General features: G+C 28.8%; 2 protein-coding genes across 13 annotated transcripts in view; one reads left to right on the forward strand and one right to left on the reverse strand.

Annotated features, from left to right (window-relative positions):
• The window catches only part of LOC107444049 (xaa-Arg dipeptidase), a 23025-nt gene extending 19291 nt beyond the window's left edge, over nt 1-3734 (reverse strand). For both annotated transcript variants that reach the window (XM_043045335.2, XM_043045333.2), the window contains exon 1: nt 3596-3734. The gene's annotated coding sequence lies outside the window, so the exon portion shown is untranslated. The remainder of the gene's footprint in view (nt 1-3595) is intronic.
• The window catches only part of LOC107444027 (xaa-Arg dipeptidase), a 44244-nt gene that overhangs the window by 13535 nt on the left and 12907 nt on the right, over nt 1-17802 (forward strand). For 3 of the 11 annotated variants that reach the window (XM_071178824.1, XM_071178822.1, XM_043045325.2), the window contains exons 2-4: nt 1939-2023; nt 13912-14132; nt 17600-17751. In XM_071178824.1, the coding sequence (XP_071034925.1) occupies nt 13919-14132; nt 17600-17751 (366 nt within the window). In that variant the 5' untranslated portion in view covers nt 1939-2023; nt 13912-13918. Of the gene's footprint in view, nt 1-1938; nt 2024-3630; nt 3765-12805; nt 12924-13911; nt 14133-17599; nt 17752-17802 lie in introns of those variants that run through there. The other 8 variants (XM_043045328.2, XM_071178827.1, XM_071178826.1 and 5 more) reach the window with 5 other exon arrangements.

Here is a 17802-nt window from a genome sequence, read left to right on the forward strand (position 1 = left end):
TTTGAAACAACCGAATATTTTTCTTTCTAAACCAAATATTTTTCTTCACTGTAAAACAATGTCTATGCTGTAAAAAATTCCGAATCAAATTACTTTAAAAAGTACCGGCACTCAGAGTCCCGGTACTTTTAACCTTAAAATCCATTATTACCGCAAAATTTTGCAGATTCAAGATACCGCAAAATTTTCAATTTTGAAGCGGTTCCCAATTATTTACGGCTATGGAGCCCTAAACAATCTACCTTCATTTTGTGGAACCCCGATTTTATAAACAAAATATAAATAAAAAAATAGTAAACAAAATAAAAAGAAAAATAAACATATTAAACAGAGAAACACTATTAATCATTTAAAAAAATTTTCATGAGAAATTTTAATTTTAATGATTCTAATTTTTATGAAAATAAATTTTATTAATTATAATTTAATTAATTTTTAATGAGAAGAATTATATTCATTAAAAAAAATCTTAAAATTCGATGTTATGCCAGACAGTAGAATTCATAGGTCTGGCGCGGTATCTAGTCAAATTGTGAATTAGGTTTCTAACAATTAATTAAATAAACTGAATTATGGTTTCAGTCGAAATGAAAATTAAAAAAAATTATTATAAGCATTGGGATCAGGGAAACATAATTCTTTATTGTTGAATTAGGTTATTTTCTTTGAATTGGAAAGCTTGAGTGTAATTTTTATTATTAATTTTAAAAATAATACTATCTTTTTTATTGTCATTTTGATTGAATAATTTCATAAAAAGAACCAAACTATTTAATGAATAACGATTGGTTATAAATATAATTACAGGTATCAAAAATCATTAATGTTTTAAAAAATAGTCCTTAATTCTTGGAATCATTGTGACCCTTCCGTGGAACCCAAGGGTTCCGCGGAACACCCTTTGGGAACCTCTGTTTTATTAGCTTCAGAACATAGGGATGATATAAGATTAGGGGATGATACGTTAAAGTTGTTCACGTTCTGATCGCTGACATGCCCTGTTGCTTAACATAGGTACGTTCGTGAATGTGAAGGAATAGGAAATGTTAGCAAAATGTGGTTTAAAATTTATTTTCACAATTTTCCTTAATTTTATTTTAGATGTTAATTTTAATCACAATTTAATTCATTAAAATACAGTATTAAAATAAATATTTTTTTAACATTTTATAAAGTTGTCAAAGAATTAAATTTTGCACAAAAATATGTAAGAGAAATTTAAATTTTTTAAAATAGTGCAAAATGAAGTAATTTGCGACTTCAAAAATTTTAACAAGACTTTTTTCTTCTACCAATTTAAGCAATACAGTCACCTGAAAATGAATAAATAAACAAAATAAGAATGCTTTTCGTCTTTCTCAAAAGTGGATGGTCGAAACAAAAATCGATAAATCTATAACGGATTCATTGGTTAATGTTTCGCTGTTCCGATTCACCACAATTAGTAATAAATAAAAAAATAAAAAAACATGAATGACACGTTTTAGTATTTAGTAACATGAACAAGAACTGTGTCTTGTTAAGATAATAAAACAAAAATATATTAGATAATTTATCTTGTCTTGATAAGTAGAATAATAAATAATAATACTTAATAAGTCGTATTATCTAGTTTTTGATAAGTAGATAATGTATTTTCTCTGCATGGAACAATTAACGAAGTAAGACACAGAATCTAGATGAAGTAAGATAAATATTTTTTCTGACTATTGCATTTATCACATTACTTCATAATTCTACAGAAATCTCCATCTATTTTAAAACATTAGTAATTTAAATTTATTGTGATATGCGCCGTAATAAACAATTGATGAAATAAAACAAATCATTAGTTAAAAGCAAACTAATTAGTATTTTATTATTATTTAAATTGATGCTTTTAAAAGAATGATATAACAAAAATTATATAGTATTATGTCATTAGAGTATTCCTTATAGAAAAGTATAAGTGGGTGGAATGTAATCATCTACACTTCAACGATACCGTTTCGAATCAACACTTCAACGAAATAGAATTTATCAGGTAAGAAGCAAATATTTGGATCATTCTATTTGCCTAAAAATTTATAATATTAACAAAACACTGCTTGTTAAATTTTATTAAAAATAAAAATTGAAAAAAGAAAACGGGAAAGGTTTTGTGTAAGTATGCAGGACTTGTAAAAGAGAGTGAGACAGGGACCGATCAAAACTAATTCAGGCCCAAGGCCCACAAAATTTTCCGGGCCCCTAAAAAAATATTTTTAAATTAAATTTCTGAATAGTAGTCCTAACAATAAAAAGAATCTATTGAACTGCATGATTCAAGAGAAAATTTCTAAAAAAGTTTGAAAGCAGACAATTGAAGATAATTTTTCTAAGATAAAGTTTACACATCTAAATATTAAAGCAAAATATGTTGTATGAAAATAAAAATAGTTTGGTGACCACAAATAATTAAAATCAGTGATTTTTGCTAAAAGTCACTGATTAGCTGAATTATTTTAAAGATTGTAGCCTTCCCTCTACAGCTTTACATATTTGTTAAGAACAAGCTTTTAGTTCTTGTTGACACTATCATTTATAAGAGACTTTGCGAATATGCATTCTCGTTGCATTTGCTTAAGCCGTTGGAATAAAAATTGCACCAATTAAAATTCAGCTGTACTTTCGAATTTGATTAGTGCAATCTTTACACGAGTTTGGTTTATCACAATATTAAGAAAATTTGAAATAAAAAATGCCTCTCTTAAGAAAAACTGTTTCTTTCAGTAATGTTTTTTTAAAAAAAGTAATATTGTGGACTTTTGACAAATTTTTGAGGCCCCCTAGAAAGTGTGGGCCCTAGGCACGTGCCTATTGGGCCTAGGGGGCGATAATCAGGCCCAGGAGTGAGATGTTAAAGTTGCGCAAGTACTTGTACAGTGCACAAAAAAAAGATAGCACTTTATTAACCTATTATCTAATGATATGATGGGATTCTTACGTTTTAAAATGTAATCTTTGAAAACATCATGAGGAGGGGGGTTGCCAGAGCCTACGAAGAGGTTGGACTTCTGCCTGTTGGTCCGCGGGAGGTATTTTATTTCCCTCCTACCACCCAAAGGTATTAGCCACCCAAAGGTATTAGCTGAGGCAGATGCAAATGCTTATGCAAAGTCAAGACTATTCACCCCTTTAAAAATCAAAGCCCACGATCAAATAACTAATCTTGACATCGATAGGAAGACAGCCACTACTCTCATCAGACTAAGAACAAAACATCATAAAAACATGAAAATTTCTACAGATAAGACTAGAAAATATCAAAACTGTGGCAACTGTCTTAATGTGGAACTGACACCATATCATGTTTTTAACTGCCCTGCAGTCGCTGCAGGCCTTCACCTCTTGAACTACCCCACAGAAGAGGATTTGTATTCTTTTAATGCCATAGAAATAACAAAAACTATTCAAGCACACCATGAAATATGATTCTATAGAGGATACGACACCAACCAACCAAAATGTAATCTTAATGATTCGAAGAAATAACCTTAAATATGCTAGAATACAAATTTGTACAGTTAAGTCACAAAATTATACATAGAAATATACTTTCTCCAAACAAACATACCTTTTCTTTTCCTTGATGGATTTGGATTGAGGATCTCAAAATATGGGCGTTTCCTCAATCTGGAAAATATGGTCCAAATAACATATGCAGGAGAGTGGTCTAACTTTTGGACGCCGTAATAGAAATGTCAAATTTTGACTTTTTCACCATTTTTCTGGAACTGTCAAAGGTAATCAATTGATTATTTCAGATAATTCTTAAACTCATTTATCCAAAAAAAATTTTAATCGAAGATTATTTATTTAAAAATTTTATAATTATTTTTTTTATTTTGATGAAGCTTAAAAAGTTTTTTGAATTATAAGCTATACAAATTTTTCTATCATTTTTGTGTAATATTAAATGCTAAAATCCAATATTTTAAAATCTCTAGAAACTGCAGCTAAGTAGCATAACCAGTCAGAAATTACTAAGCGCATTAGTCTATTAATATAGAGTTTTAATTATATAGAATAATTAAAGTTCGCAGAAATTCTAAAAAATAGCAAGTGCCAGAATAGCATCTGTCAATCTCATAAAGCTAAGCCTTCCTTTTTATTCTTTTTTGAAAAATATCATGCCGTAGAATCAAATGCTTGTAAAAAAACCAATGACTGGCCAATGGGTAAGGCACTGAACATTTGCGAAGAACTAGGGTTTGATCCCCAGAGTTGGCTTGAAGTCCACCTTGCTTCAGATCGAGTTCAATTTGCCTGAGAAGTAAAGATTGCTTGTGAGCAATGCTGATCACATTGCCACGTCACAAAAAACAATTGCCACATTGCGGACCCTTTACATCCACGAATCTTTTATTAAACAATAGGTTTTTGTGGGAATGCTTTTACTTTTATTCTAGTCAATAAATAATAAACAATTTCATAATTGGTATAAAAACAAACAAGGAAATTAATTCGCAGCTGGAGTCATAAATTCTCACTGTACTATGAATCGAATAACCAATAATTTAGTATTTGCCTCCTGTGGCAGAATTTTGTCGGGCTTTCTGCTACAAACTTGCCTGGCACTAATATATTGCTTTAAAGTACTTTTAATTATAACAATTACTAATTTAAAGTAATAGAAACACTGTGTCTACAGGAGAAAGTATAGTATAAAAACGTATAAAAATTTTTAGTTGTAAAAGAAATATTTTTTTAAAATTCTAATACTATATACGATATTCTCGCATGTTGTAGCCTGAAAAATGCACTAATTATTTCCTCTCTCGAATTTTGTAAATCATTACACAAATTAAAATTCGCAAATAAGCTAAATTATAGTAAATTATGATTCGTTGATAAATTAAAAACCTTAAAATCCGTGCAGTAACTTCCAAAATAAAGATCACGAATCACGCGAATAGGACTTTTTAAAAAAGAGATGCTCAAATAAGTGTATGTAAAATATGGGGTTCTTTAAAGAAAAAAAAAATGAAAGAAAGAACATCATTTCTAGAGAGCAAACTATCTTTCAAACTCTTGCAATTTCTAAATTTTTTTATTTTAGAGTATTATTTTGAAATTCTAGCTAAAGCCAGTCATTACAAATTTTTTTTTAAAAATCTCAAACGAGAGTAGAAAAATCATGATTATTTCTTTCCTTTCTGATGCGCAAGAAAGACATCTTTGAAAAAAAATTCTGCAGAAAAGAACAAAATATTTTTTGAGAAATTATACAAAAAGGAAAACCAAAATTTTCAAACGAAAAATCTTTCTGCGAAAACTCCGTAACGCTCTGCGATAATGTCTCCGTGTCGCTGCGATTCCGGTATTAGGCAAGTATTTGGCATATCTTGTCTAATACCGGATAGGAATGAAATAGATATTCAGAGAATCGTGCTTTTAAAAGAAAATTTAGTTTCAGGTGGTAAAAAATTTGAAAAAAAAAATAATCGAAAATTTCTTGCAAATAAAAAAATTGCTGAACTTATTTAAAATTAATTTATTTGTTAAATTTGAAAGAGTGAAAAATATTAAAGTAGATCCAAATATAGGAAACGAGATATATGACCAAAACTACCTGACAATCATGAAGTTAATCGGTTTTCTGGTTCTATGATAACATCAGAAAAGTCATTATTCCTTACCGAAGCGCTTTTGTAACAAGTTAGATAAAATTAGCAATAAATTGTATTTTTTAATATGTGATAAAATTTGTTAATTTCAATAAAATTACATAAGAGTATGTAGTAAAGTATATAGTAAATAGTATATAGTAATAGTAAATTTGGTAATTTTAGTAAAATTTGGTAATTTTATAATGATACCTTAGAAGAGCGTGGCATAAAAACCATTTATTCGGTTAAATTTACTTTTCAGTTTTATATTTTTTTCTAAATGTGTGGTAACAAGAACTATAATTTTGAAAACCATAATTTCCGGTAAACCGTTACCATATGAACGAAAAAATTACCAAATGCTTGGTTTAAACACAGTATATTTTTGTTTTATTCAACAGAATTTTTTTTTTAAACCAAAAATGTCATTTCCATTCAGTGTGGTAATTTTACTATGATTCTTTCCCTGCGCTTTATGCTTAATTTTTTAGTCAATAAATAAAATAAATTCATCATGTGTAAACAAATGAAAGAAACATTATTATCATAAAATTACGATTGAAGGTTCGCAATTTGAATTAATCTTTACGTTTTTTTCTCGTATCAGCGCAGGGATTTCGTAAGCCTCCCACCAATTTAATGGGCACGTAATTTCTATCGACGAAAAGTTCTTAATAATATTAATTAATGTTATTAAAATTTGCGGAACAGGGAAAATCTTTAGGAGGTCATAGCGACCTCCAATTCCGCTCGCGTGGCGTAAAATGAAATCATCATGCGATCTTACCTATTTGGCGACATGGCGCAATGACATCACATAGAAAGAAAACTCAATGAGTTACGATATTTCGAAAACAGTAACCTTGAGCAAAAATTTTTGACGTTAAAATGAGAAATTGTTTTACAGAAAACGTACAATACTGTATCGTTTATAATATGGATATTAAACTTTTGCTTAAAAATAATTTTGCTTCTTAAAAAGTTCTTAAAAATTGCAACAGTGTCACGTTTAATGGATTATATTAAAATTAATGTAAAATGCAAGTTGTTATCATTAAATAAGTAACATTTATTTACAAATATAAAAATTTAGAACTAATAATTAAGGTTGAAAAATAACTAAAGTTGTAATAAAAACAACTAATGTACAATTATATTATACAGATAGCTAATATTGTAATACAAGATATATAAATGTACAATGCATAGTTCCGTATAAAATACTTAAATTTAATCCTTTTTTTTCTTTCATTTAAGCATCTTTTAGAGTCAAAATTAAGCATTAAAAAAAACATACATACAAAGTGAATTTTTTTTTCTTCTTAATGACAACTTTTGCGTAAAGTAGACTTGTCTTTAGTTATTGCTAGCATTTGAAAAACATGCCTGTCCAATTAATTCTTTTTTTTAAAGGCCTCACCTCTCACAACTAAATTAAACCGTATATGGGAACGATGAGATAATTTTAAATATGATTTTTATCAAGTTTATATATATTTTGGCAAGTTCACTGATGTTGAGTATTTATTTTACACGGTGGTATATTTAGAAACTTTTAAAATTAAATTGGGAGTAATATAGCTTGATGCAATGGTTACATACAGTTGAAGAAGGAAGCTTGCCGTTGAACCTAGAAATGTCATTTCCTTTGATGGAGATGATGACACTTTGTCACAAGTGTAACAAGCAAAATTGACCATACATCTCCTTGTGCCTGCATACAAAAATTCGAATAAAACTAATGTTTTTAAATAATATATCAAATAAGTTATAATATTGCCAAAAAATAATTTTAAAAATACTTAAAAAAATCTATTGTTTTGTTATATTGCAAAAGAGGGGAATTAAGTATCTGCAGGTTTGTCGCGGCACGAATTTCCGCGATGATTTCCGCGAAATTGTCATCTTTTTTCCTAAAATCCGCGAATTTCTCAATATGTCTTGACTTGCGCGAAAATTGCTTAAAATTTGATTTTTTTTTTCATTTTTTATTTATTATTTTTATTAAACAGAATTTTTTATTTTCCTGAACCTTAAATTGAACATGTAAAATTGATTAGATATTTAGGGGAGTGAATCAATAGCAAAATAGTTCAGAGATAAGAGATCTTGACAATCTCGTCAGCTAAGGTGGTCTTTCTACACTTAGCGATGGTAATTACCTTCCTGAAGTCAGTAAGAGTACAAAAGAAATTGGAATCACAAAAGAAGGAAAATGTTATAAATCAAATGTTTAACAGAAAAATTGTTATACATGCGATTGCTCTGGGCAATGAAATTTCTACTGCCTTTCTACATATCCAATTGATTTTTCCTAGGCGACTTCTTGTGATTTCTTAAATATGGATCAGTTTCTTAGATGAAGGAGGGGGGGACTATTAGTTAGTAGGGACTAGTAAAACTAGTAGTTTGAATGTAGAATGTTTGAGTTTTCACAGCAATTACTTCTTACAAAGCAACGGTCAAGGAATTGCGCGTTGGTGAAGGAAAATTGATCGAGTTTTGGAAATCAAAGACCAAACGCTCCAAAATTGGCAAAAGCGACAATTCGAAGTTTGTCGGTGCCTAAAAACAGCGTTGACGCAGAAAGATCGTTTTCTAAGTATAAAAATGTATTAAGTGATAAAAGACGAAGGATAAGTGAGATCTGACAATGTACAATACTTTGTACCAAAATTCTGTTCATTTAAGTAAGAATATTAATATTGCTAGAAGTTCAAAGAAATACCACGTTGTGTATTTTTAAGCTTTTTTTATTATTTGCGCAATTTCTGTCTTTTGCATAATTTATATAATAAATTTTTTTATGTTTAGAATTTGTGCAATTTTCAAATTTTCCCCGCGACAAACTTGCAGCCCTAAGTATGATTCAGTTGAAAATAAAAAAATACCAGTCCCTTATAAAGATTAATAGTTTTTTTTTTAAATAGCTGCTTTTGAATACTTAGTAAACATTTAAGATAACAAGTTATGGATAAATATGAGAATTTAAAAGATCTGCCTAAGTCATTTTATACTTTATTAAAAGAGCTAAAATTTAACGATAGTTTTGCATTGTATAGTTATTATATTATCAGTTTTTATACTATGAGTAAGCTCATTCAACATTCTAATTTTTGTAGGAACTTTAATAATATAAACTGGACAAAATTTAAAACGTTAATTGATATCTATCAGTTTCAGAGGAGATAACGATTTATGTACCTTTCTATTTTAATAATGATTATAAGCAAGTTAGAATGTCCATCTAAAACTACACAAAAATTAAGAAAAATGATTTATTTAAAGACTTTAATAAAAAGATTTTATTAATATAGAAATATGTTGAAAGTTGATTCAAGCATTTAAATTTTATTTTGGGATACATGTTTCAAATAAAAATATTTTCTTTCATTTTAAGTGTTTATCAATAAAATTACGCAATATGGACACAATATTAAAAGAAATTATACTAAAGAATATTAGAAATAAAGCACACCATTAAATTCATAAAGTGAAATTTTTTCTTATAGCTTGCTTTTTGTAAGGATTAAACTGAATTTTCCAAGTCCGTTCCAAATTTTATATAAATAATATATTTGATTTTGAATTGGATTAATGGAGGAGTTAGCTAAAGCTGTAAAATTATCTTCCAATAAAAACTTGTTTTCATGGAAGCGAATTGGTGACATACCATCAGAAAAGTACAGAAAAAACGTTTCATGCGCCTGCAAAAATTTTTATGTAAGCGTATATGTTGGTACACAGAAATTAAAGCAGTTTATAAGCATTAAAAAAATATTACCTCATCATTAATTCTTAGCGTTTTTAAAGACTCTGCCGTTGATGTATGATGTCAATGGATAATTGATATTTTAATTTACCCTGACAATGGGACTTTTAAAAATTTATCTGTACATCCAGCTGTTTTCGTGATTTTCTTGATAATAATACTCATTTTTGTTTTGTAGTTAGCATTTCTTTTTGATTTAATGCTTTATGTCGTTGTGAAGGATGAGAAATCCTGAATTTAGAAAACATGTATCTGAAGTACAGAGTTAAAGATGAAGTGAAGTACAGAGTCGTGGTTATCTCCTTTAATAAATATTTAAGAAGCCTTGTTAAAAATGAATTGAAAATAATATGCATATTATGGGAGTTGCAAATTAAAATTTGTATCATAAAAAGCTATCGAAATCTAATCAATCAATATTGAGGAACTCACGACTCAAAACTTAAAAACTTATTTGGTTTTTGAAGAAGAAGTAAAACTTTCGAAAGACAATTATTATATATTATTGTAGTCACTTTCAAATTTCATTAGACAATGGTTTTCAACTAATTTTGAATGTTTTTCGATCCTACTTCCTTATTAACGATTCGACAATTTTGATAACGCATTTTTTAGCTGATTAAATATGATTTTTTAACCCATTAATTATAATTTACTTCATTTTCGATAAGTAGTACATAAATGTATTTAGGGCGATTGTTGTGTAAAACCTTGTAATAAACAAACGAACAATGGCATGCATAACAAACTCCTAAACTTTAAAACTGCTATTTAAATAAACCATAATAAAATGAAGTTAGTGAATAAAAAAATAATGGCTAAAAAGAAATTTTTTTTTCTTATTTCCAGTGCCCATTTGCGTTAACATTTCGTCAATTCAGGCATTTGTAATGCAGATTTGTAGGCCACTTTTCCAGGAGCACCATATTAGGTAGGTCAGCGTTGCTACCACAGTGAGGACAGATAGTACAGATAGTGAAAGAACATCCATGCCTTGCCTGGGATTCGAACCCAGAACCTTTCTGATGCAAGGCCAGTTCCCTAGTTCCCTGCCCCTTACACAGTCCGTTCGGCTGGTTGAAAAAAATTAATGATTTAATTTGCTTTGTGAAAATAAGTGTATACACGCGTAAAGAAAATTTACAGACAACAATATTTAATGTTACATAGGTAATTATTTACAATCTTTGTTCTAATGATACTCTTGTAAGAAATAACTATAAAGAAGAAAAAAAATCTTGATCTTTAACGCTAAACAGGCCCGTTTCTCTATAAAAAAAAGAATATTACGGATATAATAAGGAAAAAGCTGGAAATCAAGTTAAAGATTTAGATTGAAGTCTAACATGAATTTAGACCAGTGGTTATCAACTGGCGGCCCGCGAACTGAAATATATTAATTGTCGTTTTTTTAGGATAATTTTCGTTAAAAATCTATATGGGTTTAAAATACTTTTCTTTCGTTTTAAAAAACCTAATTTCTTCCTTTTTGAGAAATTTAACATACCAACGGTGCGAAAAAAAATTATTTCCCGGGTTTTGCATCCAGGAAAATATTTATTCAAATACAAAATCAATCGTGTATGTTGCTCTTTTTTATATCGTTTTTTTTTGTATTTTGTGAATATAATTTAGCATGTGTGTATCAGAAATTTTCTCGAAGAAATTCTCTCATTACTTTTTTGATACCACTCATTTTGGACGAAATTATTTGCATTTGTAAATCTTAAAACGCACAAAAGAGTTATTGAATATTATGTTTTAATTTAACTCCTTGAATTGAATATCGCATGAGCGGAAACGAAACAAACTCAATTTCAGATGCTCGAGAATTCTTTGTTGTTGCTATAATTCCTAAAAAGTCTAAAAAATGTTAATTTATTAATCAGAATAAAATTTAAAAGAAAAAAAAAATCTTGTCACTAAGTTTATGATTAAGAGAAGATTCGAACTGATACGTAACAAGCATTATTTGTAACGCTTGTTATTTTGCTTTTTAAAATTAAAAACACTTCTATAAAAATCTGACAGTAATATTTAATGTTTCTTCAAACATAAGAGTCCTATATAAAATTTTGATGAAGTTGCGGGCCGCCATTTGACTGGTGTTTTTAATTGCGGCCCCCGGCCACATGCAAGTTGGAAACCCCTGATTTAGACTATATTTCGTGTTTATTGAGGGGAGCAATAAAAAAGGGGTAGAAAGTTTATAACTTGAATAAATAGTTGTCTGACCACATCTAAAAAGATTTTTTCCCCTACACTTTTAATGAAGAACAGTGAGCTTTTTTTATTGGCCTTTTTTTAAATTTAGATTACGCTTCAAATTTTGTAAGAATACATTGGTAAAACAATGTATTCTTACAAAATTTCTAAATTGAATTAGATAAATATTTAGAAAACACTACAATATGTAACATAATAATTGCATGAATTTTTTCTTATCTACTTAATTCTATTTAATAACCGTAGACATTTAAAAACAATTTAAATTTGATTTCATTGCATCGATTGCAATCTGCTCAAAATAAAACAGTAAGCAAAAATTCAATAACTAATTCTGACAGATAAAATGAAAAAAAAATATTTAAGTTTTGGAAGTTCGAGATGTTAATTTATGCTTGTACAATTTTCTGATAATGAAACAAATGAGTTGAAAATTTCAGGCATATTAATAAAGTATTTTTTCTGATAAATTTGTAGACAGAACATTTCATTTGTGAAACATAAAAATCAATTATGATAAAATAAACGTAGTAGATAGTTGTTACCTTTGAGAGTTTGGCTTTTGATTGTATACAATCCATTAAGTTAGAGAAACTTCTGAAAATTATTTTTGAAATTTTCAGAATAGCCTTCTATATTTTGATTCACACTCAACACCAACTGTTCAAGTGTAGTTTTTCTTCATATTATATTCAGCTAGGAAAAATGGAATATAATTTACAGTGCGTGATTTGTTTCGGCGTTTATCTTTCTATAATAAGCAATACTACGTATGCACAAAATGTTTTTTATCGCCTATCTTCAAGGAATCGTCAAAGGGATCCAATCGCATGATTAATTCAAATTACTCGGTTTAATTATTTGGAGATACTTCCGTGTTGAAGTTGAGGAAAGTGATCTGCAACGCCATCTACAATCACCAAGGCACCAAATTGTTATTAAAAGGTAAAAATTAGAAGGAAAAAAAAAACCTTGAAGAGGTTTGCCTGGGGTGGCTACGAGTTATACCCTTCAAGTTGGTCCCCTTCTGCGATATATANTTATTTCGATAACCCAATTTGAATGTCTCGTATCCTAAGGTTATGCCAAAATTATTAAAAATATTTTTTCACTTAAAACAGTACAGCTCATGATAAGATTTCAGCCAGCAATACCAAATAAAAATTTGTTCATAATTACTATTTCTTTTCCATTTATATGTATGACAAAATTCAAATGTTCTGCTCTCGTGTGCTTCTTACACGGAGAAACAAATTCTTGTAAGATTACCTCAATGTATGGTAATGACAATTTTGGTAATATTTAAAATTTATTTATTATAAAATTTATAAAATTTTAAGAATTATAAAATTTACCAAATTTTACGTTTCGGTCAAAAATGCATTGCATTTTTTGTGTTTCCATAGAGGGAAAAATACGGTAAATTTTACTATATTTTGACATTTTTTACCATGCTTTTTTCTCAATTTACTATTTTCTTTTGATCTCTTATAATGGCTATCTAAACTTCTTGACATCATCAATCATCAAATATTAACATTAGTGCTATTTTTGTGATATTATTTTTATAACTATTGTTTTTATATCTATTATTCTATTACATACTCCATTATTTTGGTTAATAAAACCAAAATATGTGGTATTTAAACCATGCGTTTGGTAAGTTTTTTGTTCGTATGGTAACGGATTACCAGAAATTATAGATTCAAAATTATAATTCTTACTACCACGCATTTCGTAAGAAAATACAAAACTGAAAAGTGAATTTAACCGAATAAATGATTTTTATGCCATGCTCCCTGGTATCATGATGAAATCACTAAATTTTATCATAGATTATAAAACCATTTTGTATTGATAATTTTACCGAAATCATTACCAAAATGCGTCTGTAAAAACTACCGAGATTCTTGGCGTTTCTATAGAGTGTAGGTGTATGTGCACGATAAATCGTACTATATGCTAGTAGTTTTAACCATACTTGTTTCTTAGCGTATTATTATTTTCTTTTGATCTTTTATAATAGCTAAACATCTCGACTTTATCAACAGTCAAATATTAACATTAGTTAAATATTTTTGTGCTTTATCATCAGTTAGATAAATTCTTACTTAATTAGATTTTCAACAAGAAAAAACTAATTTTACGAAACGGGTAAATATAACTAATAATTTATAAATAGTATAAACAAAAATTATCTATCTGAACTAACTGAAATAAGTTTTCTTAAGTTATTATTTTAAAAATTTGTTTTCTGATTTCACGTGTTATTTTATATTTCAGCATAATTATGACCGAAGAAGATATTAAAACCATCTCATCAGTAATCGATGAAGAAAAAGAATTTTTCAATTCCGTTAGTCAAAATATCTGGAATTCACCGGAACTGAGTTTTCAGGAGACATTTGCTCACAATATTCTAACAGACGCTCTTATAAAATATGGATTTTCTGTTCAGAGAAACTACCTACTACAAACTGCTTTTCGAGCAGAGTTCACTACAGGTAATTAAAACATCTCCAGCCTCCAGAGACATTTATGCTTTAGCCTAACTAAAGGTCTCATTTAAAATTATTCACTTGTAACTCGAGAAGAGCTGAAATGATTATACTTAACCATGTGATTTAAATCTGGTTTGATTGGATACCTGTAAGCAACGTCACGTGTGTTAAAGCTGATTGGCTTCTGAATCGACAAATGCAATGATTTAACTACAATGACGTCACTTTCAGGTATCTAATTGTAGGCCAGCTCCATTTTTATTTATTCTTTGGTAGACTCTTAAAAGGGGGTCAGGCCTCTCCTCTCATAGAAATTCCATTCTGAAGGAGGAGTGGAGGTTATAACAATAGATATGATTCATCAACGTAATTTTATGAATAGATTTTTGAAGTGCAGACTCCTGAATTTTAACTAATGTCCATCGCCAAACATTTGGCGAATGAAACAGGTTTCAAAGTATAAATCTCTGTATCAACCCTTAAAGATTATACCATAACGTGTTGTCAATATAGTTCTCTTTAGCAACGCTCAGACAATATCGCAATAAAATGGAGGAGAAAACTTTCCATAGATCGAAGTTTGGCAAAATATTCTAGAACCTAATGAATATCTCTATTACTTCCGTTCAAACTTAAAAAACAATAAGACAGCTTGGATTTGTATCCGTAAAGAAAACGCTAGTAGAGCAAGAATTTACACCATGTATGAACCACCATCAAAGTAATGACATTGCAAGTTCGTCAATAACTCTTTGTTAAATATAAAAATTATTTTTAAATTTAAATGCATTTCAAGTTTATTTTTTCCAAATAACGTTTTAATGAAAAAAATATTACAATTAAATATTGCTAAATTAAACTTTCAGCTTTTTGCACTGATATTCCCGAATTTTGTGCACGTTCAGAAAGCCACTTTTTTTTACCTAAGTAAACAAGGATTTTAATAGGGAAATGTAGATTTTCAATTCAACATCTTTTTATTTTAATTAATAATGAAAATTTGATAGCTCAATTAACAATTTTGCAAAATCTAATTCTTATGGTGATGATTCATGTACTTATTTATTATTTTGAGCCAATCCAGCAACAAATTATGAAGGTTTCACTGTTATCGTTTATTTCAATTTGATTTTAAAAATGATTGGTTACTAACACAGCAATCATATAATTGAATTTTTAAATGGTGAATTCTGGGATCATTTAGCAAATTAAAAATCTTTCTTTTTCTTTTCTATTTTTTCTTTAAGATTATTGAAACCCTACTTTAATATTACTTGACTAAGAAAGTCTTGAACTAGATTAAATATCTTAATCAAATATAATTACTATTATGAAAGAATATTAACTATCTGATGCTGTTTATTCTTTTTATGCAACGTTACTATAAAAATGTTCTATTATATTGATATTAAACTATTAGGAATTGTTCAGTGTTCTATTAATTAAATTGTGCTAAAAACTTTTAAGACTTTATGTTCTAACTAAAATAATTTTGAAATGAAAAATAATATTTTTTTATTCCTGGAGACATTTTCGTTTCTTTGATTGCACTAAGTAATGCAAATTATATTTTTCAGCTGATCGTTTGCCCTTTTTAAAAGTAGTTTAGTGTAAGTATACTGTTTCAGAAAAAAATGTCCTTTTTTTTCTTTCACCGATTACGAGGCCGCCTGATATTGTCCCACTTGGAATAAACTCAGTTATTTTCTAAACTGAGATGTAAAAACATAATTTTTCTGAATAATCATACGTCTTCTCTTTCTACGATTAGGATTTTTGATCCTGAAGTTATGGGTAGCCACAATCAGTCAGAAATAGTAAAATAATAGTTCGGACAGGAGAATATTCAATAGTTTAAACATAATGTTATTCTTTTATCCTTGTTTATTTCACAAAAAATCTGCACACTGATTAATAATATTCGTTAACCAAAGGAAATTGAAAATGAATAAAGATTATTATTAATATATATTTATTATGTTTAACTATTTTTATTATCTATGAGTAATAATTTTTAGAATCAAGTAATACGATCTCTTAAAATATATTATTTAAAACTTGAATAAATTTGATTAAATAATTCCTGAGAAACAAAAATTAAAAAATAGAATTTTATGAGGAGAGTCAGTGAACAAGGGGTGGAACCCATTAGTTTAAGATTTTTTTAAAATTTTTTTATTGAATGAAAAATTATATACATCGAAAAAATTAAAAAATATTTTCTTCTTTTTTCACAAAAAATGTTCTTTTTAATACACTTTAACTAAATACAATTTTTTTTCCATGATTTCTTTCTCTAATGCCCACCTGGGGCTTTCGTCAATACAGGCATTAGGAGGGCAGATTTGTAGGCCACTCTTCCAGGGGCACCATATTAGGTGGGTCAACGTTGCTCCCACAGTAAGGACAGATAGTACAGAGAATGAAGGAACATCCATGCCTTACCCGGGATTCGAACCCAAACCTTTCTGATACAAAGTCAGTTCCCTTACCCCTACACAATCTGTTCGGCTTTTTTTTTAATATACATTCATTTTATTTTGTAAACATATACAACATTACTACAATCAAAAATTTAAATTCATTTTTTGAGACTCACGTTGCTGAACTTAATCAACCATTCCATATGTGTTTAGGTCATAACTTGTCTTAAGTTATACTCACTAGATTCAATTAAATTTGAAACGAAGCTGTTTATTACTGTCATACTTACATAGAATGTATTGTTAAAACACCTGCTGACAACATTGTAAAAATTTACTATTCTAATTTTTTTTTCATTAATTACAAATTTTTTGGGGGATTACAAATTTTTTTCATTAATTCAATTTTTAAGGGATAGATTCGCCGCCTCAGCCTTAAGAAAACAGTTTCTGCTTTCAAAATCAATCTTGATATTTAATACACGATGGCCCAAGAACCAATTAAGCTCTCCCACTTTTCAAATAACAGTTAATTTCAGAAATGAGAAATGTATACAAAATACAGGATGTGCAGTAATCACCCCCCCCTCAAATGTGTTTCAGTCCTTGTCAAATGAAAAAAGTATACACATATGAATTCACGTATTCAAACAAAAAAGAAACCTAAACAACATTGAAGTCTGTCAAATTACTAGTGAGGAGGGTAAGAAGGAAAACATTCAAACAAGTTGGAAAGCCTGTTTAAACTTGTTCCTCACAATCGCTTTTCAACACCATTCTCTTTCCGGCAATCTAACTGATTTTGATGTCTCCAGTTTTACCTTCCGCCGTAAGATCCGTAAAGATATACTTTGACATTGTATTTGCTTTTTTATCGTTTAAATGTTAATTTGCGTCATTTTAACTTTATTTTTTGACAAGGATTCTAAAAATAGGCAGTAAGAGCAGTCAATACCGGACACCCCGTATAATTCTTCAAAATCTATCATAACATTTATTTTTAAGAACTGTCTAGTTTCATCAGTTTTATTCTATTCTTTTTAAAAGGAGAAGGACCAAGGATCGCTGTTTTGTTGGAGTATGACGCCTTACCTGAAATAGGCCATGCGTGTGGCCATAACTTAATCGCGGAAGCTGGACTAGCTGCAGCAGTAGGAATCAAAGCAGCTATGGAAGCTGATTCAAGTATAAAAGGAACGGTAAAAGATTTTTTTCCATTTTTGCATGCTATATATGCAGGGTGCTCTGTA

This window comes from Parasteatoda tepidariorum, chromosome 3, assembly GCF_043381705.1.
Source record: "Parasteatoda tepidariorum isolate YZ-2023 chromosome 3, CAS_Ptep_4.0, whole genome shotgun sequence".
NCBI classification, from domain to species: Eukaryota; Metazoa; Arthropoda; class Arachnida; order Araneae; family Theridiidae; genus Parasteatoda; species Parasteatoda tepidariorum.